The following is a 26,501-nucleotide window of genomic DNA, read 5'->3' as shown; positions in this document are numbered from 1 at the left end:
ATCACCTTCTCCTCTCTATGCTGGCCATCTTGCCTCTCCACTCAGACTTGATGCAAGATTTCAACCAAAACTTTGACAATTCCTTGACTTGCATGGATTCTACTTGACCCACTGAATTCCTCCAACAGATTGTTTGTTACTCCTTTTCCTCAAGTATTTGTGTAGCGTAATGCATCTTAATTAATCAAAGTGAGGCAAAAGTACTGTTCTTGGCTGGATGATTCCCACTGGAAAAAGTAGTTTCATTTACATAGTTCCTTTATTGTCTCTGGATACCACAAAGTGCTTAAAAGCCAACGAAGAACAAACATTGTCCGGCCATTTCTGCAAACTACTGGTCTGTCTTAATTCTCACTTTCTCCCAAAGCCCTTGATCATTTCACAACACCCTAAATACATGCCATTTTGCCTCTCTGAAAGGGCAAAAGGAAATACAAGATGGAGTGGGACTTATGGGATTTTGCTGCTGCAAGCCTGCATGGGCTGAATGGCCTACATCCTCCCTGTAATAATTACTGGCATCAGTTCTACCTGCAAGCTGACTGCACTCAGCTCTTCTTCACTAGCACACTGGTAATGAACAAGTAGCCAGCTGAAGGGATTGGGTGCCTCCATAAACTCCTCAGGGATGACTGAAGAGTGAGATAAGGCTAAAGTATTTGTGAGCACCTTTATCAGAGGTGCTGTATAAATGATTCATCTCTACTTCTTCTTGAAGTTTATGCCAGAAACTGGCCTCCAATAATTCAATTAATTCAACATGATATTAAGTAATATCTGGGAGACTTCTACTGCAGAATTAGCTAGGATTCCAGCTACAATTATGGAACTGGCATACACTTTGCAATGTGGGAAAATTATCCAAACAGCCAGCCTACAAAGTGCAGTACAATTCCAACCTGGCTGCATATGACACAGTGAATCTGCAGTCAATAATCAGCCAAGTGGGGGAAGTTGCACTACAAGTGCTATTTAGCAGAACTTACTAATTATCAGTTAATGATGCTTGGGTTTCACCAGGACCTCTTAGCTCCAGAACTCAAAACAACTTTAGCTAAGACACAAACAAAAGAGCCAAACTCCAGATGCGAGGAGGGAATACAGCATCTGATTAAGCCTCACTTCAAGGAGCTCTGGTAAAACTGAAATCATTGGGAACCAAGGGGAAAGCTCCTCAGTCTGTAGTTATATCTCAAACAAAGCAACATGACAATGGGTGTTAGAGGTCAATCAATACAGCCCCAGGACAAAGCTGCAAGAGCTTATAAGAACAGTGCTCTAAGCATTTCAGAGAACTGTGGAAATGGAGCCTGTAGTAGAAAGCAGGAATCAGAAAAAATTACCACAATGAATAACAGAGCAGGAATAAATAGTAGTAGAGACACATGTTGATGAATACAATATGTTTTATTCTTTCTGGAGTTTCTCAGCATAACTTTAAGGCTTAGATAACCTTCACATGGGGGCTGACGAATTGCAGGCACTATCTATGCTGCATTGAGTCAGGCTGTGATCTCATCATCTGTATAGGTCGCTCAATAGCATGCACGCCAACATTTAATATTCTGTTGATCACCTCTGAAGAGAAACTCAAATGCAGCAACCACATAAATACTACGGCCCCAAGAGCAGGTCAATGGCTGAGTATCATCTGGTGAATGGGTTATCAAACTTTTACCACTATCCTGCAGACCATGTCACAACTGAGCTGGAACATTCTTCACTTAGCTTCATATTCAGAGCTCAACAACTATCCAAGATTAAGCAGCTTGTTTCCATCATCCTAAATGCTGGGCTGGTTTGAGATCCAATGAAGACAGTAGCTCCACTGGGAACTGCTGCCCATTAGCCCACCTCACCCCCCCACCCCATGCCCTCAAGGTTCGGAGTTCCACACTTCCATGGCTGCATTCTCGTATTCTACAACAAGGAAATCAGAGACATTCTGAAGGCCAATTGCCAGTTCATCTGAATTTCTGTTTCAGGTGAAGCCTATGACATGTACTTTACTATAAATTATGTCAGACAAAGTGATGCCTGATTTTGAATCTTATTTATTCAATGGCAGTGACATTGAAAAGCAGAAAAGCATCGAATGACACAAATAAACTGTTAAAAGTTATCAAGATGTTGTTGGAACAGGAACTCAGGAGACATCTATTCACAGGTGCAGAGTGGCATGACAGAGGCTGTTAATCTCATCAAGACTCCCATTAGACATCTACAGTAAAAATTAACTATTATTTAATCTGTGCAATTTTGATATAAAAGTTACAATGTACGAGGGGTGATTGATATGTTTGTGGCCTAAGGTAGAAGGAGTCAATTTTAGAAAACCTAGCACATTTATTTTTCAACATAGTCCCCTCCTACATTTACACACTTAGTCCAGCAGTCGTGGAACATTTGGATCTTGGGCCTCCAGGAAGTGTCCACAGCAGGGGTGATTGATAAGTTTGTGGCCTAAGGGAGAAGGAGATGAGTTATACAGCTCTCGTTACAAGCACATGCAGTTCAACTCTTTGAGTGATTATGCAGAAAGTTTGAAGTTAATAACTCATCGGAGTGATTGATAAATTTGTGGCCTAAGGCAGAAGGAGATGAGTTATTAACTTCAAACTTTCTGTATAATCACTCAGAGTTGACCTGCATGTGCATCTAACGAGAGCTGTATAACTCATCTCCTTCTACCTTAGGCCACAAACTTATCAATCACCCATCTGTGCACACTTTCTGGAGGTCCAAGATCCAAATGCTCCACGACTGCTGGACTAAGTGTGTAAACGTAGGAGGGGACAATGTTGAAAAATAAATGTGCTAGGTTTTCTAAAATTGACTCCTTCTACCTTAGGTCACGAACTCATCAATCACCCCTCGTACGTAGATACCAATGATATTCTATAATGTTTAACTATAATCTTCTGGAAATTTGGAAAATCAGAACAAACCCAGGAAAGAAAATAATCATATCAAACAGGTTTACTGCTGACCAATATCTCTGAAAGGCTAAGTGGAGCTGCAAAATCCTGCTTTAAAAGCAAAATATTAAAAGAAAGAATTGTTGTCTCAAAAACAAAAAGGTAATGAGCCATAATTCTACAAACTCACTCAACACAGCAAGTGTCTCCTCCATCAGCAAATGGAGTAGGTAATACTTATTCAAACATTGCTAACAGCAATTGATAATGTTCCCAAAGACTAATGGGATTAGTTTGGCTGTGTCACCATGTGTACATTAGTTTAATTAAAATGTTCATATACATGTTTAAAGGTAAATGAGAACTTTTCGATCATTGTCACTTACTGCTGAATGCAAGCATATTGAATTACCAACTATTATGTACATAGGAGTTCAGCTTGTATGCACTGAAAAATCCCAGTTAATCCTATCAATTCAAAGAAATGCACTGAAAAGTCATATCAAAGATAACTTATGCTACTAGAATATTACTTTGATGACAAGGTATTAAGTATAATACAAAAAGTAATCTTTGGCCCTCATATTATTATTTAAGCATTATTCAGGTTCTCCTATATTTGCCACAGAATCAGTGTGTAAAACTTCGGGAACTGTTACCTGGAAGCTCCCTTACATCTGAAAATTAAGAAATCAGAGTTCAACCCAATGCCCCCATTCAAATACCAGAACAATTTTCATATGATAAAATATAGGTATATAAATAGACATGCAAAAGTACAAAGGTAGATATACAAAATCCCTTAGATACACAAATTTCGACCTGTGCCAAAGCATTATTGGATTAATTGATTTAGATAATAAATGTACGTTGAATCTTTGAATGATATAAATTCAATATCTTTTTAATATTGAAAACATCTCTCTAGTTAACACTTGATATTGTGGAAATCCCATCTTGCAACCAATAAAGTTACAAGATATAATTACTTTGCACACAAGCATTTGCTCATCTTTCATTAATAAATGAGGAGAGCATGAAACTTTGATGAGCAATTCATTTTCTTGAAAAATACTATGTAGGTGAATAAACAGGTGATAACTTGCTTTCGAGAGAGAATCAAGAAGGAACAATGTCATGCTCATCATAATATTGTCCAGTGCAAATGACATAACATAAACCATATAAACTTATTAGAACAAGCACATGCTTGGAAGTGACAATTCAATCACTGACTTAAGGTAGGTGAGCACTTCCCTTACCATGCACTTTGTCCATTGATTCTTAATGGCTAAAGGAATCCACAATAAACATTGCCTTGCAGACAATTTTTTTAAAAACTTACATCTAAGCAGCATCTTACCAATGTAGTCAATGTTCCTTACCTGCAGCAGATAACAGCTTTACAAGATAAAGCCAGATCTAAAAATGAATTTTGAACTTCATATGAAAGAGCGTAGTTCAATGTATTTCCATCTAAGATAAGGGCAAGTTCATTCTCTTGCTTCAAGGATTCACCCAGGTCTTCACAGTGACGATTAATTGTGTCTCTGGTTTCCTGAAAACAAATAAACAAACAATGTTGAATAATGGTTTAGTGATGTTATTCTTGCTGTCACTTTCCAAAATTCAAGCAAGCTTCAAAAGGTTAGCGTTCCAGAACAAACTTCAGTCAGCCACTACCTGGTGATTTAATATGCATTTAACAGTAAAAAAGAGTGTACTAAATGTGTTGACTGAAGCAGTTCTTAAATACCAAATTTTCCAAATCTCCAAATCTCTCTCTGAATCACATTCACTGTATAATCAAAAGAAGCTTGCATACTAATTTTTATACTTTTGCTTCAATGCCATTTATTCTCAGGATCTTTTTGTTGCCAGGCAACAAAAGAGAGATGGAATGTATGGGTTAAACATTTCTGTTATACTGGTTTTCATAAAAATTTGATTGCATCATATTAATCTATACTCAGTAAAGACGTGTAGAATATTTGAGGTACTCAAAAAAAAGAATCAGATTTTCAGCTAAAAATTAACAAAAATTTAATTAAAGATACCTTGCTCCAGGACTATAAATTCTTAAATCTTGTCAAGCAGCTTATTTATATAGTGTCCAGAAAGTTTTGGATCACAAGTCTATTGCCAGGACCATATTACATGATATTGGTCCAATACTCCAACAAAACACCAAACAATCACTGCGTCATCAGATAGTAGAAATAAAAAAAATACAAATCAGTAAAACTGAAATAAAAGCAGAAAATACTGGAAAACACTTGGAAGATCAGGCAGTTAACTTTTCAGTTCAAACAACTTTATATAAATTGGGAGCTAAATCATGGGGCTCCGACTGGAAGCTCAATGTCACTCAGATTCCCCATCCCTCCCTCACTCCGACTTCTGTCTGTGGCTTCGTGTACAAAGCCCAATGCAAACTCACCTTGTCTTTTATCTGGGCACATAACACTGAATTCTTCAACACTTCATTACCCGTCCTTTGTTTATCAGGACTGGTCATTTTGAGTGCCATTCCTCTCTCCTTTTTTCTTTCATGTGTATATTATATGTTGTATAACTATACATTTCTTAGGCTTCACATCAGCAACACAATATATAGACAAGGGAGCTGAACAACCTAATCAATGAACATTTTTTTTCTCAAATATTAAGACAAAAAATTTCACTTTGATTCAGCCGGGAATAGTGGTGTCATCAGCAAACTTAAATATGGTATTGGGAGCGGTACTTAGCTCACAGCTGTAAGTATAACGCGAATAGAGCAGGGAGCTTTGTGGTGTATCTATGCTGATGGAGATTGTCAAGGAGAGATGCTGTTACCAATCTGAAATAATTAGGGTCTGCAAATGAGGAAATTGAAGATCTGGTTGCTCAAGGAGATATTGAGGTCCAAGTCTTGGAGCTTATTGATTAGTTATGAGAGAATGAGAGTATTAAATGCCAAGCTGTAGTCAATGAAGAGCATCTTGATGTCTTCAACTTTGCTTTCCAGATGTCCCAGGGTTTGACCATAAGACAAAGGAGCAGAATTAGGCCACTCAGCCTATCAAGTCTGCTCCACCATTCGATCATGGCTGATCCTGGACCCCACTCAACCCCAAACACCTACCTTCTTGCCAAATCCTTCAATGCCATGACCAATCAGGAAACTATCAACTTCCACCTTAAATATACACGTGGACTTGGCCTCCACCACAGTCCGTAGCAAAGCATTCCACAAACTTACTACTCTCTGGCTAAAAAATAAATTACTCCTTACCTCTGTCCTCAAGGGTCACCCCTCAATTTTGAGGCTGTGTCCTCTAGTTCTGGATACCCCCACCATCCACTCTGTCTAGTTCTTTCAACAATCGGTAGTTTTCAATGAGATCCCCATGTATTCTTCTAAATTCCAGTGAGTACAGACCCAAAGCTGCCAAACGTGCCTCATATGTTAACCCCTTCATTCCTGGATTCATCCTTGTGAACGTCCTCTGGACTCCAATGACATCACATCCCTTCTGAGATATGGGACCCAAAACTGTTGACAATACTCTAAATGCGGCCTGACTAGTGTCTTATAAAGCCTCAGCATTAACTCCTTGCTTTTATATTCTATTCCCCTTGAAATAAATGCCAACATTGCATTTACCTTCTTTAGCACAGACTCAACCTATAAATTAACCTTCTGGGAGTTGTGCATGAGGACTCCTAAGCTCTCTGCATCTCTAATGTCTGAACCCTCGCCCCCATTTAGATAACTGTCTGCACCATTGATTCTTTCATCAAAATGCATTATCATACATTTCTCAACACTGTATTCCATCTGCCACATTTTTGCCCATTCTTCCAATTTGTCTAAACCCTGCTGCAATTGCATTACTTCCTCAGCATTACCTATCTATCCCCACCTAACTTTGAATCATCAACAAATTTTGCCACAAAGCTATCAATTCCATTATCTAAGTCTCTGATGAACAATGGGAAAAGCAGTGGTCCCAATACTGGCCACAGAAGAACAACAGTAGTCACTGGCAACCAACCAGAAAAGTCTCCATTTAATTCCACTCAGTGCCTCCTGCCTGTCAGCCATTCCACTATCTGTGCTAATATCTTACCTGTAATTTTGAGTGAAAAGGCAATGAAATGACATCCAACCTGTTGTGCTGGTAGGCAAACTGGAGCAGATACAGGTTGCTCCTTAAGCAGGAGTTGATATATTTCATCACCAACTTCTCATAGCATTTCATCATAGCATATTCAAGTGCTACTGGACAATGATCATTGAGGCAGGTTAGCAGTTTCTTCTTGGACACCGGTACAACTGAAGCCTGCTTGAAGGTTAAAGATATCAGTGAACAATTCAGCCAGTTGATCCGCAGTGCCAGCTATGACCTCAGGTTCACCCTTCTGAAGGAAACTCTCATACTGGCCTGAGAAACTGAGATCACAGGATTGTAGGGGGCTTTTGGAGTTTGTGAATGTGCCTCCGTGTTTTGTCAGTAAGACATTGAGCTCACCTGGGAGTGAAACTCTGTTGTCACGTACTGTATGTACGTTGCTTGGTTTTATTTTGTAAGACGTGACAGCATTCAAGCCTTACCACAGCAATCGAACATCCTTCTGTGATTCCAGTTTGGTCCAGAATTGCCACTTCAGATGCGAGATGACCTTCCGGTGGTTATTCCTGGCCCTCTTGATTTTACCTGATCGCCAGACCTGAATGCCACTGATGTCACCCTCAGCATAATGTGACTTCCTTGGTTCATCCAGAATTTCTGGTCATGGTAGATCTGAATGAATTTTTGAGACATACATGTCCACAACTGCCTTTATAAAGTCTGTGACAACCGTGGCATATTCGTTCAGGTCTTCAGATGAGTACTTGAATATGGCCCAGTCCACCAACTTGAAGCAATCCTGTAGGCGCTCCTAGACTCCCATGACCACCTCTTTGTTGTCCTACCTTCTGCCTGTGTGCAGGTAGGAGGAGGACAGATAGATGATCAGATTTCCTGAAACAGCAGCCATACTATTACGATAGAATAACAGTCGTCAAGGGTGTTTGGACCCCTGGTGCTGCAGGTGGTATGTTGATGATAATTGAGCAGAGATATCTTCAGCAAGCCTGAATGAAGGCCCTGTTAATGACTTGAAAGGTGTCAGGTTAGGCTGCTTCTTGTCCGCTAATTGTGACAGTAAGTACATTGTGTGCTTGCTTAACATCTGCCTTTGGCAGTATGTAAATTGTGGTTAGAATCATGAAGGAGTACTCTCTTGCTAAGTACAACAGACGGCACTTAATCAGCAGATATTCAGGTCAGGACAACGAGAGTGCAACAAGACCACCTCATCTCAGCACCACATAGTTTATAATGAAACACTGACCCCCACCATTTGCCCTCTTCAAACTGCAGTCTGATCCATCTTGTGTACTGTATTGAAAACCGCCGTATCTGACTTATCAAGGGTGAGCCATGTCTCTGTGAAAGAGGACATAGCAATCCCTTGATCATCTCCAATAAAACAATCTTGCTTTCGGGTCCTCTATCTTGTTCTTCAGTGACTGTACATTTGCTAACAAGATACCGGTTATCTTTAACACCCCATTGTTTTAGTCTAGTTTTAATAGTTGTAATCAGGGAGCTCTGTCAGCGTCTTCAAACAGATTCTGTTCTTTATCAGTGTGGTTTTTTGAGGTGTGGATGGGAACTAGAGGCAAAGAAAATCCAAAAACAAGACCTCACGTAGCCATTTAAAACAAGTCTCATTGGGGGTGAGTCATGCTTTGAAGTAGTCAGTTTGAGAGCAAGATCTTTGCAGAGCAGGAGCCATTTAAAAACAACAACACACACAAAATGCTGGTGGAACACAGCAGGCCAGGCAGCATCTATAGGGAGAAGTGCTGTTGACGTTTTGGGCTGAGACCCCTTCGTCAGGACACCCCATTTAAAAACAATGTCTTGATGGGAGTGAATTTTATTTGAGCCAATAAAAGGAAGTGATATGCAAGCGGAGTGGCCATTAGATGAATGAGCAGTGTTAGAGTGGTCAGATTTCAGCTCAAGAGGCTTAGACAAGAAGAGGCAAAGGATCTGGGTAAGTATCTGGTGCTTTCTTAAATTTTTCTTCGGCTATTTGTAGAAAGCTGGTGCAATTAGAATGGGTCCATGGTCGATGGTACATTCTTCGTGTGAGATGTGGGAACTCTGTGAGACCTCTTGGCTTGCTGATAACATCTGCAGAAGGTGCATTCAGCTGCAGCTCCTTACAAACTGGGTGAGAGAACTGGGGTTTGATAACCTTCGACTCATACGGGAGAATGAGGTGGCGTTGGGATATAGTCACTCCTAAGTTGCAGGAGGCAGGTAGTTGGGTGACTGTCAGGAGAGGAGAAGGGAATAGGCAGCCTGTGTAGAGAGACTCTGTGGCCATTCCCCTAAATAACAAATATACTTCTTTGGATAAACTCAATCAATTTCTCTTTGTAAGGCTTCCCAATTATATACACACATCAGGGCTCATCAATTTGTTAGGTACAAGCACACTTCTGCCACCAATCAGATCTTAAAAGGCCAAAAGAATAGCACTATTTTGAAGGTAGAGAAAAGAACATGTGTAACTGAACATTCCAAGGTTTTCATATGAACTCCCAGTCTGGGACAAAAATGCATAAAATTCAGTACATACAATAAATACCTGGTACCAAATCCAAATTGCTCCTTTATAGGAAAACGCTAACAATATGTCAAAAGTGTCAGCATCGTACAGTATGTGTGATGGAATTAATGGAAACAACTTCATTTTTTTCTCTAAGATATGACTGCTTTTGCCCAGAACCTCTATTAGTACTCAAGGACCTTTTGCTGCTAAAACAAGGAAAATCTCACATAAAACAACAGATATAAATTACATTTTCATTGTCTCAGTTGCTGATTACTTTACACCTCCCTTTGTTAACTGAATTTAATAATTAGTTTTTTTAAGCAATCACCTTAAATAAAATTGGCCCTTATCCGTGAGGTAACTCACCAAAAAGAAAAAAAATCACCTTGCATTAGAAAAACGTCTATCCTTTGAATCTTGACAAAAAGCTTAAGGATTAACTCAGAAACCGAGTTTACCTATCATCTATCGAAGCATGGTGTTATTGATCCATTGGTATTCCATAATAATATAACTGGTCTCTTTACACACAGAATTTTAACGGCTGCGTAACATCATGAGAAATACTAATGGCTGCAAAACTTTCATTAGTTATAAAAGCAAGATGGAGAAATTAATTGAATTTCCATCAAGAACTATCAAAGCATGTTATTTCTTCAGTACATCTATTCAATTATAAACTTACAATAACTGAAAATATTTATAATCTGATGGAGCGAGTAAATGCAACTACTGTTTTATTTTTGGGGAGGCAGTGGCAAGGCCAGTATTTATTGTCCATTACGATTGCCCCTTGTGAAGATGGGATGAGGCATCTTCATGAACCACTGCTATCCTTCAGGACAGAATATGCTTACATTTTAGTTCAGGATTTGAAGTTTATGCTAATAAAAGGATGAGAAGAACATTTAAACAAGAGAAAATCTGTAGATGCTGGAAATCAAAGTAACACACACAAAATGCTGGAGGAACTCAACAGGCCAGGCAGCACTTATGGAAGAGAGTATACAGTCAACGTTTCGGGCCAAGATCCGGGACTGCAATAAGGAGATTGGAAGTCAGTATAGGAAGGTGGGGGGGGGGGGGGGAGAGAGGAAGACGCAGGTGATAGATGAAACCGATGGGGGGGGGGGGAAGCAAAGAGTGGGGGGTAATTACCGGAAGTTCGAGAGTCAATGTTTATGCCATCAGGTTGGAGCTACAGAATGTAAGCTGTTGGCCTTCCAACCTGTGCATGGCAGCAGTGGAAGCCATGGACTCACATGTTGAAATAGGAATGGGAATGGGCACTTCTCCTTGCAAGTGGCAAAAGTGCCACACCTGCCCCTACCCTCCTCCCTCATTACCATTCAGGGTCCCAAACAGTCCTTCCAGGTGAGGCAACAGGTCACCTGTGAGTCAGTTGGAGTCTTCTACTGTATCTGGTGCTCCTTGTGTGGTTTCCTGTATATTGGTGTAGAGAAGAATACCTCCAAGTCTGGGTGGTGTGTGATTTTAGGTGGGCAGACAGACGGTGTTCCCTTGTGCGACTGGACCTGCCTTTCTTGAGGTCAGCTGTGCTGAGTTCGAAGGACCTGTTGAGAATCCAGTTTGACTGATGGGTGTTTTATTTGGCTTGACGCTTGCTTGTAGTTCATTTTTTCTTAGTCATTAAATCACATTTGTAGCTCACCTTTAACACAATGAAGGGCTTTGAAACCGTGAGCTTTATAAGAAAGTGGAAGAAAGCTTTGGGGAGATGGGCCAAAGGTTGGGTTAAAGGTGGACTTGTTTTCAAGCGGGTGTTAAAAGGTGAGACTTCAGAGAAGCGTGCGTGTGCAAGATGGCTAATAGGTCTGGTAGAGACAGAAAACGTAAGGGAGAGAAGAACAGGAGACAAAAATTAAAAATCAGAAACAAACAGCATGATCACGTTCTCAGTGGCCACTTTATTAGATACTCATGTACACCAGCTCGTTAATGTAAGTATCTAATCAGTCAATCATGTGGCAGCAGCTCAATGCACAAAAGCATGCAGACATGGTCAAGAGGCTCAGTTGTTGTTCAGACCAAACATCAGATCTAAGCAAGTTTGACTGGGGAATGATAGTTGGTATCAGACAAGATGGTTCGACTATCTCAGAAATCGCTAATCTCCAAGGTTTTCAAACACAACAATCATTAGAGTTTACAGAGAATGGTGATAAAAGCAAGAAGCATACCGTGAGCAGCAGTTCTGTGAGTGAAAATGCCTTGATAATGAGAGAGAGAATAGCCAGACTGATTCAAGCCGACAGGGAGGCGACAGTAGGTCAGTTAACCACACATTATAACAGTGTTGTGCTGAAGAGCATCCCTGAATATATAACACATCAAACCTTTAAGTGGATAGGCAACAGCAGCAGAAGACCACACCAGGTTCCACTCCTGTACCTAATAAATTGGCCTGTGTGTATTTCATATATTGTGTTCACACTGAAATATTTAGGCAGATTGACATTTGAAGCCCCGGTTCATACACCTACAGATTAAAGGCAATTCAAGATTTAATTCAGTAATCTGTACATGTAATGAGGGTTTCTGCTTCCAACACCCCTGTTGTCATGCCCTGGTATCTACAGACTATGTACAATTTAATCCAACAGTGCCAACTTGTAAAAGATAGAACTGCCAGTTCTATTTCTCTTTGACTTTTAAGTTATAGACAGTGGTCTATGGTGAAGTGCCTTAGATTTCCTATTTTTCTGCTAATTGACATTTCTTAAATTATGGTCAAGTACTGCTCTAATGGGACAGAGGAGCAAAGCTGAAGTTGAAGTATAACCTCACTCTGCCTGAAGCCATCCATTCGGGAGCACCATTGAGACTGATTTGGAAACAGATTAACCTGTCACTTTAGTTAACATATGCAAGGAAAAGAGTCTAAACAGGAATGAACTACTTTTCACAAGTAATAAAATAAAAAAGTCAAATGACCAATTTAAAATGACAGTAACTATTCACTACCTCACATATCAATTTAATGATTTAACATTTGAGACAAATAGTACCGATGTGGGGAATGGCATATCACTGTTAAAAAATGCATGGAGGACACATCTCATCACATCAATTCAAAAATAAACAAAGTCTTTTGTCAGCTTTATTAAATTATCTCAAAGGGCATTTCAGCAATTCAGTTAAACAGCTTTTCTTAAATCATAACAGCTGCCAGAAGTATTCACACGTTCAAGTCCTGTAAATTTCTACGTACTGTTCAAATAAATCAAATCCTTGCGGACAAGGTAGAAACCAAAGACACAATAGAAACCATTGTGCATCTGCCCATTGGAACATGGCCCCATAGCAAGAAAGCAGGATAATCAGTGCAGGCTACAGGCTCAGTGCCATGTGTGGTCTTAGCTGCAGGCTGCATCCTGAAGCTCTGTAAGAAGTCATGTAATGACATGCAGTTTACATTTTCTCACTTTCAAATTCCTGGTAAAGGCAATCCTGGATAGTCATAATTACAGTGTTTTACCATTGCTGTATATTAGCACCTACACATTGCCCTGACCATGAAAAAAAGTCCAGTGTTGGATGCTGGAATTAGTAACAATCAAACATCCTGTACATCTAGTACTTTTGCTCAATCTGTTCAGGGATTAAAGAACAGCTATTGTTGGCAGAATTTCAGATGGTGACAAGGAGTCATACAGAGTGAGACAGATCAGCTGGTTGAGTGGTGTTGCAGCAACAACCTTGCATTCAACACCAGTAAGACCCAGGAATTGAGGGTAGACTTCAGGAAGGGAAAGTTGAGGGAACACACACGGTCCTCACAGAGGCATCAGAAGTGGAAAGGGTGAGCAATTTCACGTTCCTGGGTATCAACATCCGTGAGGATCTATCCTGGACCTAACATATTGATGCAATTACAAAGAAGGCACAGGAGTCGGAGGAGAATTGGTATGTCACCACAGGCGCTCACAAATTTCTATAGATGTACTGTGGAGGGCATTCTAACTGGCTGCATCACCGTCCAGTATGGAGAAGCCACTGCACAGGGCCAGCTACATCAACACTAGCCTCCCCAGCATCAAGGACACCTTCAAAAGGAGATATCAATGATTAAGGATACCCATCACCCAAGACACGGCCTGATCTCATTGCTACCATCAACAGATTCAACATTCCAGGAACAGCTTCTTCCCCTCCACCATCAGATTTCCTAATGGGCAATGAAACTACAAACACATGAACACCTCAGTAATTTGTCTCCGTTCCCTTTTGCATTACTTATTCATTTTTAATACATACTTCTTATTGTGATTTACAGTTTTTATTATCTATTGCAATGTACTGCTGATACAAAACAACAAATTTCACAACATATGCCAGAGATATTAAACCTGATTCTGATTCTAAATTTTAAACAGTGGAAATTAATCTAGCAACTCTGCCAGTTAGTAGTTTTGCACTGTACAGTATCTGCATGCAGTGAGAACTGCTGGACAAATTAATCTCAAACCTATGGCTGATTTTGATGTAAAATTATGTTTGTGTTGCCTTTATGGCATTTGTTTAGTTTATAATATTTTCGCTTTAGTAATTCGTTTGTTAGCGTTTTCTAGTTAAAGTTAAGATTGTTTAAAGTAAATTCGTTGTCTGTGATATATCGCGGCATGCGATGACGTCACATCCAGTTTCACCGCGTCTTGTGGGAAAATACCGGTTTGGAGAAACGGGAAGGAGGGGGCTCACATGTGCAAGATCAGTGCAAGAAAAGTTGTCTTTCTACGCACTAGAAACATAGTGAAGCAACGCCGTAAGTTCATGAGATAATCGATATGTTGAATTAAAATGTTAACGCTGATTCTGTTAAAAGTAATGACGGTTGATAAGGTTTATGTTTTCGTTAGTTAAAGAGTTGTGGATAGTTTGTGTTGAAGTGTATTTAAAGCAGTCAATGGCGTAGGTAGATTCTGACTGTATGCTGCATTTTAATGTAATGTAGTTGTTGTAGTTTACTTTTGCAAGTATTTACGATGTAAATGTGATATCAAGAAGGAAACAAATACTGTACAAATCTTGTATTGTTTTATCAACAGTTTTCACCATACGTTAATGAGGAAGAGTGAACAGTAAACGGTTAATCTTACGGCGATCCTGTTTTCATTGATTACGGTTTACCTTGGTGTTTAGTTCAGCATTCTCTTACACCTGAGCGAGAACATTACAATGTTAATATCAAAATGTATACTCTGTATGTAGATCAGTGCTGGCTACAGCAGTGTCAAAACATTTCGCAATAATAATTAAAATGGGGTAAGGTATTGCCAGTTTAACATTAAAGATATTACACTATTTCCATATTGCTATCCTTTATCAAGTTGGAATAAATCGAAACAACAAATGCAATTTATTTTTCATCTCTGCTGTCCTGCCAGTTCTGGCACTTAGATTAAGTTCCACAAGTCAAAACGGGGTCAAAAACAAAGGCCTAGAGCAAACCGAAATATTTATAGATAGTAAGCCATCAGCAAAGTTTAAAGCTTTCATATTTAGTGAAGTTTACAACCACTATTCACCCTGAATACTTGACTTTTGCAATTGTCATATAATTTTGAGTTATTTCTTCTAATTCAAATGTACAACCTATAAGCTAAATAAACGGACTGCAATGTTTCTGAACAATTTACTGTCTTCAGACACTAACAAAAATGACATGCATTAAGTTCAATAGAACACACACAAGTTCAAATGGATTTACCATCACTCTTGCACAGTTGACAGAATATCACTCATGAATTGGACAGCCGATTCCTTTAACTATCAATCAAACCAATGCACATCTGTGACATCAAAACAGAGAATCTCTGGCATTTTGAAAGCCACACCATTAATACCTTTTGTTTTATTTTTGACAACTGAAATGTAAGCAATCTGCTAAGCTCCTAGGAATATTGTCAAATGTCACAAACTATAGCAAGAATGAAAAATGATTACACTGAATTATATCAGAACTTAAAAAACTGAGTACTTATGCTAAATTATCATTACAAAAACATGTCTTATTTGAACTAACAAAACCCTGAAATAGCTAATGAGCACTGGACGCCTCAGCTTATCTCTGGTGCACTGGTTCAATTTGTTAAAAAGTTATTAATTAGGGATACTCAGTTGAGAAATTTAGTTGCAGTGTGATGAGGATAGGGTGCCATTTAAAGTAGAATATGGAAAGTAGGTATATGGAAGGTGGGTGTGCAGATGTTAAGACAAGTAAATCTTGAGTGAGTTATTTAACTTATTGTAGTTCTACCTGAAAAAAGCTGCCACAAAGAATTAATTTCATCACATACAAAATGGGATACTGTATAACTGAAAACAAGTCCTATTAACAGCTATGCTATCTGTCTATAAGGATCCCACCTAGCTTTCTACTTTAAAAACTTAATTGGTAGCTTCCATAACTGGCAATAACTGCAGATGTAACTTTCAAACTGTAATACTAAATCATTCAAGTTTTCGTTTTTCTGTTACTTCAACAGTAGCAGTGCAGACCTATGACCTTTAGATGACAAATTTAGACGGCCACTTTTTAACGCAAATTCTATGTATATTAGTCATGTGCATTAACATCTGTCTCTTCTGCCGTGCCACGCAAGGTCACGTCATACTGATTCTTAGACAGGAAAGATTAGTAATTTCAAGTTATTGCTTTGGAGGTACCTAATTTCTTGCTAAGTATCAATGTCGCATTTAAAGACACATGCTGCTGAAGCTTTAGTTTGACATTTTAAACTGGGCCACTGAAGGATAGTGGTGTCACCCTGAAGGTTAACTTGCAGGTTGAGTTGGTGGTCAGGAAGGCAAAAGCCATGTTAGCATTCATTTCAAGAGGTCTAGAATACAAGAGCAAGGATGTTAAGCTGAGGGTTTATAAGGTACTAGTGAGGCCTCACCTTGAGTATCGTGAACAGTTTTGGGCCCCTCATCTTAGAAAAGATGTGCTGGCATTGGAGAGAGTTCAGAGGACATTCACATGGATGATTCCAGGAATGAAAGGGTTATCATACGAGGACCGTTTGATGCCTCTGGGTCTGTATGCGTTGGAATTCAAAAGGTTGAGGGGGGATCTCAATGATACCTTTTGAATGCTGAAAGGCCTACACAGAGTAGATGTGGAAAGGATGTTTCCCATGGTGGGAGAGTCTAGGACAAGAGGGCACAGCCTCAGGATAGAGGGGCACTCTTTCAAAACAGAGACACAGAGAAATTTCTTCAGCCAAAGAGTGGTGAATTTATGAAATTTGTTGCCACATGCAGCTGTGGAGGCCAGGATCATTGGGAGTATTTAAGGCAGAGATTGAGAGGTTCTTGATTGGACACGGCATCAAAGGTTATCAGGAGAAGGCCGAGAAATGGGGTTGAGGAGGAGATAGAAAAAAAGAACAGCCATGATTGAAAGGTGGAGCAGACTCAATGGGCCAAATGGTCTGATTCTGCCTCTATGTCTTATGGTCTTATCATAATCTTGGTTAACAATGAATCTGCAGTTCCACTGAATTAATCTAGTCTAGGCAAATTTAGTTACTATCACTCCTTGATCACCAGTTTCAAAGAAGCAAGTTCTCTCAGTTTCTAGCTTTTAACTTCAATTTCTTCTTTTCCTCGCCTATCTTTCCTTCCTAATATGACAATTCCGTGACTAAAATGCATTCAAAACACAATAGTACGCAAAACAATTATGATCTGCAACTGTCGGTGGAATACTGACAGAAAATATTTGTCCAGTCAAAATATAAACTTCAGTTGAAAATAAAGCAAGTTTTTAAATAACTTACATTCCTCATCTTGAGATTTGTTAACCATTATCCATTACAACTTCTTATATGTGGAATTAAGCTTATTTAAAAAGAACATGATTTTTGAAAAGAATTTACTCATCACTTCCTCCTCAAAGATTAGATTTAGACATTAGGCTTGGAAAATTCTTGCCACTCTGCAAGATAGAGCACAGAGAAACTCAAACCATGATTAAAACAGGTTAAAAACTAAAGTTTGGAGACAGAATTAGACTGCAGATCCTGGAATCTGGAGCAATTTATAAGTTGCTGCCTGACCTGTGAGAGGAATTCAGAAATGGGCATTTTGGGTCCATAACCAAAAGTTTTGTCATTCTCATTGGAAATATGATTTCTCTTTTATGATTCTTAACTTATTGTAACAATGTATGTGCTCAATTACTTGCATCTGTCAACTATTGCCTTATTTCTATATTTTACACTACAAAACACACATCTAGAAATTTTAAACATTATTATTAAAAGCAGGGAAGAAAATGCAACATGATTCCTTTACAGAGAGCTTCAACAAGAATACATCAATACCTATGAAGAATTTTTTGAGGATGATAATGTGAAATGGACTATATACACTGAGTGGCCACTTTGTTTCATACACCTGCATTAACTTGTATCATTAACACAAATATCTGACCAAGCCAATCATGCGAAAGCAGTTCAATGCATTAAAGTATGTAGACGTGGTCAAAAGGTTCAGTCAATAGAGAAGAAATCTAATCTAAGTGACACTGACTGTGGAATGATTACTGGTGCCAGAGAGGGTGGTTTAAGGATCTGAAAAACTGGGATTTTCATGCACAACACTCTCATCCACAGAATCTCCACTCTGTAGCCCTAACTAACGAATCTCCTATCACCACAGCTCACTTCTGCTCCCCCCTGCCTTCCCTTCTGAGTTACAGAGCCAAACTCAGTGTGGAGACAGGGAGAAACTGATGTTCCCAGAGAGCAGTAAATCTGACGAGGGAAGCAGTAGAGGTTACCTCAGTAAATATACTTAAGACACAGCTATTTTTGGGAATAATTTGATTGATTTGCAGGAATTAAGCATTATGGGGAAATGGCAGGAAGGTGAAATTGAATCCATAAGATCAGTTATGATCTTATTGACTGGTGGAGCAGACTTTATGATTAAATGGCTTTCTCTTGCTTCTATTTTTCATGTTCTTATATTCTGAAGATGAAGCAAATAAATTAATACAGTAGATTCCAGTTAATTAGGCCATTGGTTAATTGGGGCACCCACTATTTGGGACAACTCTTAAAAACAAAAAAACTAATCAAGAAAGTTGTTGGGATTCCCTTCATTTATTTGGGACATTATGCCACTTAATTAGGATAGGAAACTTGCCAAATAGGTTCTGACTAATGTCAATCCTGAGCACATATGGTCATTAGACACTACATTGCACTTGGAGCGAAGTTATTAAAATAGTGTCAGTTACTGTACATGTGTTTGTGTTCAAAAAGCAGTAAGTTTTGGCACTGACAGTTCGTTAGAAATAAGCAGTAACAATTCAGAACTGTTTTGCTCATAGTGTTTGAAGAGATTTGGCATGTCAACAAATACACTCAAAAACTTCTAAAGTTGTACTGTGGAGAGCATTCTGACAGGCTGCATCACTGTCTGGTATGGAGGGGCTACTGCACAGGTCCGAAAGAAGCTGCAGAAGGTTGTAAATCTAGTTAGCTCCACCCTGGGTACCAGCCTACAAGGTACCCAGGACATCTTTAGGGAGCGGTGTCTCAGAAAGGCAGTGACCATTATTAAAGACCTCCAGCACCCAGGGCAAGCCCTTTTCTCAGTGTTATCATCAGATAGGAGATACAGAAGCCTGAAGGCACACGCTCAGCGATTCAGGAACAGCTTCTTCCCCTCTGCCATCCGATTCCTAAATGGACATTGAATCTTTGGACACTACCTCACTTTTTAAAAAAATATACAGTATCTCTGTTTTTGCACGTTTTAAAAAAATCTATTCAATATACGCAATTGATTTACTTGTTTGTTTATTATCATTATTTTTATCTTATTTATTATTTATTTTCTCTGCTAGCTATGTATTGCATTGAACTGCTGCTGTGAAGTTAGCAAATTTCACTTCACATGCCGGTGATAATAAACCTGACTCTGATTCTGAAGTGTTCAGGCTTAGAGATGACAAAAACAGCTGGGAGTGAAAATGAACCAATATCACAACTTCAACAAGGTAGAAACTATGAAATATCTGAAGGTATAGACACACATCTTGAATACTACAATGCAAATAGAAATTTGAAGGATGCAATCATTAATAGAGTTGTATGAAGGCATGTCAGTATCTGCATTAGGTCTCTTCCCTGATTTTGTTCATTTACCGTTAATCTGAAGAACACAGTGCATACACTGGGTGTATCCCTCTGTTCATAACTATTAGGAATTAATACACAGCTTTGTAGTTTTGGCTGTATTTTACCTTTTTAATTATTTGCATGAAATAATGGATAGTCGAGGCAGTCACTTAATTGGGCCAAAATGTACAGGTCCCAATATGTCCCAATTAATTAAAATCTACTGTACTAGCGACAACAACTGATGCAACAAAATTATTGCTGATCCCAGGAAAAGATGAACCTTCCAGAAACCTGTTTTGGTAACTGGCAATAACATTGTTCATCTCAAAGGTCTGCAAATTCTTTTGGTTTGAAAGATTCTCTATTATGCCGTTCTCCATAACTTTCACCATCTCCAATGGGATCACAGCCCCACCTCCCACTCTCTGCTTTCTGCACAGATCACTCCCCACACAACTCCCTGGTCCATTCATCCCTCCCCACTGACCTCCCTTCTAGCACTATCCTTGCTAGTGGAACAAGTGCTACACCTCCTCCCTCACTACCATCCAGGGCTCCAAACAGTCCTTCCAGGTGATGTGACACTTCATCTACTGTATCCGGTGCTCCCCAAGGTGGTGTCCTGTATATCAGGGAGACTGCATTGCCAGGCACCTATGCTCCATCCACCAGAAAAACCGGGATCTCCCAGTGGCCACCCATTTTAATTCTACTTCACATTCCCATTCCAACATGTCAGTCCACGGCCTCCTCTACTGCCACAATGAGGCCATGCTCAGGATGGAGGAGCAACAGCTTATATTCTGCCTGGGTAGCCTCCAACCTGATGGCATGAACATTGATTTCTCAAACTTCCATTAATGACCCCCCAACTTCACCATTCCCCACTCCCTCTCTCACCATATCTCCTTACCTGCCTATCACCCCCCTCTGGTGCTCCTCCCCCTTCCCTTCCTTCCATGGCCTTCTGTCCTCCCCTATCAGATACCCCTTTCTCCAGCCCTGTATCTCTTTCACCACTTGACTTCCCAGCACCCTTCCCCTTCTCCCAGTTTTACCTTTCACCTAACACCTTGCATTTCATCCTCCCCTCCTGCTCCTCCTAACAATGACCTCTCATCCTTTCTCTCCAGTCCAGATGAAGGGTCTTGGACTGAAACATTGACTACTTACTCTTTTCCATAGATGCAGCCTGGCCTACTGAGTTCTTCCAGCATTTTGCATGTGTTGCTTGTATTTCCAGCATCTGCAGACTTTCTTGTATATTATTGATAAGGCAGTTACAATGCAGAGGATGCTATATTGTTCTGAAAGTTCCAAGCTCCTGAACATAAAATACTGAACAATCAGAGCTCCAAGGAGGTAAGATTTTCAACCTAGGTTTAAGTATGTGGTCGGATTTAGTTCATGGGGTATAAATTCTGTAAATATACACTACAGAAACTCTTCATCCATCCATCCCCTTCTTGCCAGTTTATGGTTAATTTAACAATGTCCATTACAATAATTCAAAATTACTCGAGGTTGCTGGGCGAGACAAAGACAATAAATTAAAGAGAAAAAAGGTCTCTGGACAGTGTACTGTGAAACTCAGTGCCTGGCTTAACAGCTTGGTTTCCAAGAGCTTATTCTGTAACTAGAATGCAAGGCCAAGCAGCATTCATATCAAGAGAAATGAAGTAATCATTTCAGGTTGATGACATTTCATTAGTAGAATTTTCATGCTCATTTTTATTAGAAGTAGCAGTTCACTTTATTACAAATTGGGAGTTCCATTCAGTTGAATAGTAAATATTTTAAGATACCAGAAAACAGTCATTAATCTTTTTACAAGCTCACCCTACGCATAGAACTTTAACCGTCAGCTTAATATGGAACCTGTCACATGATCATTCAACATTCAGCCCAAGCCAGAATACCCTGGAGTGCATCCTTGTAGCCTTTCCAACATTCATAAAACACAGACCACCAGTGACTTGGATATTGCCCATTTAGTTGAATGAACACAGTGCTAATGAACTCAAGCTCCTTAATACAACTGAGACCTGAGCACTCAGTTCTCCAACCCAACATGCACCACTTCAAGTGTGGCACACTACAACTGCAGTGAATACCACCTGTGGTTCCTTCAGCAGAATCTCCCAAACTCAGTTTCTATCTGAAGTGGCAAGGCAAATGGAATCATTACTACCTGCATCTCCCCTCAGACTTGCCATTCCTTTGTCAATGCATTGGACAAATTGCCACTTCCTCAAAGGCAATTAGAGATAGTCGTTGGCTGTGCAACCTCCACTCCTATAAGTTATTATTTTTAAAACTATGCCCAGAAATAGTCTGGAGCCAGATAATTTTCCTTTTAAATTGCAGTCATCTGTCAGCATAAATCATTGAGGGAGCAACTGAGAGGAAAATCCAGCTGTTGACATTTTCAAGAATGAGAAAGAAAATTTTGAGCACTCCCAGGACACATACTGTACGTATGTAACCTTCTCACCAGGCTTGTATGCAAACTTGGTTCATTAGCTACCTTTCCCAACAGCCATGTGACTCAGCAGTGAGAAGGCCACCTTTCATAAGCGATACATGTCTCGGGTCGGTATGATTTGGGGTTCAACCAGACAGGAACATCATGATGTTCCGATTAAAGAAACCTCAATTTGAGCGAATGCTGTGTAAATACTGCCCAAACACAATTATCACATAAGATTATAAAGTATGCTTGCTAATTTTGACAGTTAAACTAGTCCAACGTGCACATAAATATTGGAGCTCAACTTTTCCAAAACTGGGTATTCAGGGGCATATCTCTTACTCATGCACTGGACCCACAGTTTGCATGAAACCATCCACCACATCTTCGAGCTTCCCTTAAAGACCATCTTGAGCAAGTGCCAGTCTCTCTCTTCCTCCTAGGAGCCACTCATCTGCACAAAGCACTTCTTGCAATGAGGACTCTCCTTCCAAGGGCACTTTGCAGCACCTTCCTTTCTATCTCACTCTGCAGCTCCCACCAAAAGACCCCAAACCGGATGACTGCCTGTCACAAAACTCTCTCTGCTCCACTCTCTCTGAAGCTTTCTCCAGATCCAACTATCCTGATTCGTTGACACCACATTCCTAAGTTGAATAGTAGGGCTTCTTATCTTTAGCCAAAACCAAAATGTTCTACCAGCAGGACACACTGATTTTGCTGAAAACTGCTAAATCTGGAGGCGGGGCCAAGTCAAGATGGTGCTAAACAGCGACTCCTTTGCTTGCATCTTCAAAACAGCTCCATTTCTATCTTTGATATCTCTTTTTTCCTTTTTCAAGGTTCTTTTGAAGACCCTGATCTAGAGTACCCTCTGACTTTGGTTCTTTGAGTTAATGGGACCTGCTCCCAGGGCCTCATGATCAGCTGCTTTTTGATATCCCAAGGACATGGCCTGGAAGACAAGCGCACCTTCAGGGTTCCGGGATTTCGTGGCTCTAGGGATGTTCTGATTCTGGGCCAGTGCCCCTGACTGAAGCATTGCAGGAGAACACGGAACACTGGGAGCAGCGGTTTAGCTGCCAGGGTTGTGTGTCAGGACAGCTGCACCTTTTTGGTGCCAACTCTCTGGGCACAGAGCTGGGAAAATGTGACACAACAGACTTTTAACATTGTAAATTAGTGAGTTGTTTGTTTTCCCTCGTGCTTGCTGTGAAACAGGGACACCTCTTTTTCCCATATTAGGGAGAGAGAGAGTCTGTGGTAAGTCAAATTATCGGGTAAATGAGTAGTTTTTGGGGTACTGCAAGCCTGTGTCTTTATTGATGCTTTGATGCATGTTTGAGTGCTCAGTGGAGGCTGCGGATACTTTTTTTGATGGTGGGGGTGAGGGGGAGTCGTCGTATTGCTGCTGCTTGTGCATTGGAGGGGAGAGCTGAGGGGGCTTTGGGGTTCTAACATTTTAACTGTCATTTATTTTTGGGGCACTTCTTTGCCTTTGTGGATGTCTGTGAAGAAAAAGAATTTCAGCAAGTATATTGTATACATTTCTCTGACAATAAATATATTGCTATATTTCTTCACTATTCTCGGTTGGTGTGGCTGTGACGAAACCCAATTTCCCTTGGGATCAATAAAGTATGTCTGTCTGTACCTATTGAAATGAAATACCTATAGTAGCAGTAGAAATCTTATCAAGGGCATTACACATGTGTAGGATAAAGCTTGAAGAATAGCCATGACCTCTTTGAGTGACGTTATATTGGAGGTGCGGTCTGATTTTGTCCCACTCTTGCTTTTACCTTGGAAAGAACAATGTTCATTAGGTTTCAGTATGTTGTTTGAGGCATACATGTTGATGATCAATGACAACTTCATAATACTGCTCTCTCCCAACTAGTCCCATGGCAAGTTTAAAATCAGACTGGTGTCCTGAGTACACTATCTAGATTCTCCACATCCTTCCTTACAAGACAACATTCTTCCAACTTGCGTTCATATTTGGTCAGAAAAAAAAATCTCATGTAAAACTCCTAGTACTGGCAAGCATACACAGCACTATCTGCCAAATCTTAGATTATATATAACTGGCTAGTTTTTTAAAAACAAATAACATTTATTTGACCACTAAAACAGGAGACAAAATGATAAATATTTATTGGGACAAATCTAAATGAACAAACACTGTGGATAAACACTGCCTGATAGCACCACCTCCTCCTGTACCAAAATCCTGGTTTTTAATCCCAATTCCACTTTCACATTGGAAAAGCATGCTAACTTTGACAAGGGGTCAGAGTTAAGCTGCTCAAATCATTATCTTAATAAGACCATAAAACCATACGATATAGGAGCAGAATTAGTCCATTTGGCCCATCAAGTCTGCACTGCCATTTCATCACGGCTGAGCTCATTCTCCTGTCTTTCCGCCATAACCTTTCAAGCCCCGACTTATCAAGAACCTATCAACTTCTAGCTTAAATACACCCACTGACCTAGCCTCCACAGCTGCCTGTGACAACGAATTCCATTGATTCACCACCATCTGGCTAAAGAAATTCCATTTTTTCTCCTTTCTAAATGAATGCCCCTCTATTCTTACACGGTGCTCTCTGGTCTTAGACTCCCCCAACATAGGAAACATCCTCTTCACATTCATTCTAAGTCTTCCAACATTTGACAAATTTCAATGAGATCTCCTTTCAATCTTCTGAATTCCAGTGTGTATAGGCCCAAATCTATCAAATGCTCCTCATAATGATAACTCTTTCATTCCCGGGATCATTCTCATGAACCTCTTATGAACTGTCTCCTATATCAGCACATCCTTTCTTAGATAAGGGGCCCAAAACTGCTCACAATATTCTAAGTGATGCCTCAACTGTGCCTTATAAAGCCTCAGCATTACATCCTTGCTTTTATATTCTAGTCCTCTTGAAATTAATGCTAACATTGCATTTGCCTTCCTCACCACGGACTCGACCTGTAAGTTAACCATTAAGGAATCCTGTAAGAGGATTCCCAAGCCCCTTTACACCTCAGATTTTTATATTTTCTCCTCGTATACAAAATAGTCTACGCTTTTATTCCTTCTGCCAAAGTACATGACCGTACACTTCCCGACACTGTATTCCATCTGCCACTTCTTCGCCCATTCTGCTACTCTGTCTAAGTCTTTCTACAGCCTCCCTGCTTCCTCAACTCTACACCTATTTTCATCCGCAAACTTGGCCACAAAGCTATCAATTCTGTCATTCAAATCATTGACTTACACCATAAAAAGTATCAATCCCAACTCAAACCTCTGCAGAACATCACCAGTCTCCAGCAGCCAATCAGAAAGGGTTCCCTTTATTCCCACTTTGCCTCCTGCCAATCAGCCATTGCGTTATCCATGTTAGTATATTTCCTGTAATACCACAGGCTCGTATCTTGCTAAGCAGACTGGTGCGCGCCACCTTGTCAAAGGCCTTTTGAATATCAAAGCACACATCATCCAACAATTCTACTTTGTCTATCCTGATCGTTATTTCCTCAAGGAATTCCAAAAGACTGATCAAGAAAGATTTTCCCTTTAGGAAACCATGCTGACTTTGGCCTATTTTATCACATGCCCTCAAGTACCCTGATATCTCATACTTAATAATTGACTCCAACATCTTCCCAACCACTGAGATCAGGCTAATAGGCCTATAATTTCCTTTCTTCTGCCTCCCTCCCTTCTTGAAGAGTGGAGTGACATTTGCAATTTTCCAGTCTTCCGGAATCGATTGATTCTGAAAGATCATTACTAAGGCCTCCACAATCTCTTCAGCCACCACTTTCAGAACCCTGGAGTGTAGTCCACCCAGTCCAGGTGACTTATCTGCCTTCAGGCCTTTCAGCTTCCCAAGCACCTCTGTACATCAATAGTAGCTGCACTCACTTCTGATCCCTGACACTCTCAAACGTCTGGCATACTGCTAGTGTCTTCCACAGTGAAGCATGACCCATAATACTTATTCAGTTCTTCCTTGGTCCCTATTACTATCTCTCTATCATCATTTTGCAGCAGTCCAATTGATGCACCATCAATAACTCACACTGAGACGTAGGCGAGATATCGGCTTTTATTGACTGGAAGAAGGAACCAGGAGTGAGTGTCTATCATACAAGGTCCTGGAGACTGAGGCCGATCTTCAGGCCGCAGGTCTCCTTTATACAGGGGCCTGTGGGAGGAGCCACAGGAGCAGTCAGCAGGGGCGTGTCCCGACAGGCACATAGTTCACCACACCAATATCTACTCTCATG

The 26,501-nt window shown here is 40.1% G+C and overlaps 1 protein-coding gene across 2 annotated transcripts in view; it reads right to left on the bottom strand.

Moving 5' to 3' along the window:
• Positions 1 to 26,501, bottom strand: part of atp8a2 (ATPase phospholipid transporting 8A2) — a 419,615-nt gene that overhangs the window by 154,763 nt on the left and 238,351 nt on the right. For both annotated transcript variants that reach the window (XM_059964171.1, XM_059964170.1), the window contains one exon: positions 4,304 to 4,476. In XM_059964171.1, the coding sequence (XP_059820154.1) occupies positions 4,304 to 4,476 (173 nt within the window). The remainder of the gene's footprint in view (positions 1 to 4,303; positions 4,477 to 26,501) is intronic.

Source organism: Hypanus sabinus, chromosome 3 (assembly GCF_030144855.1).
Source record: "Hypanus sabinus isolate sHypSab1 chromosome 3, sHypSab1.hap1, whole genome shotgun sequence".
In the NCBI taxonomy this organism is placed as follows: Eukaryota; Metazoa; Chordata; class Chondrichthyes; order Myliobatiformes; family Dasyatidae; genus Hypanus; species Hypanus sabinus.
The sequence above is the reverse complement of the archived record's forward strand: the minus strand, read 5'-3'. Positions and strand labels throughout refer to the sequence as shown.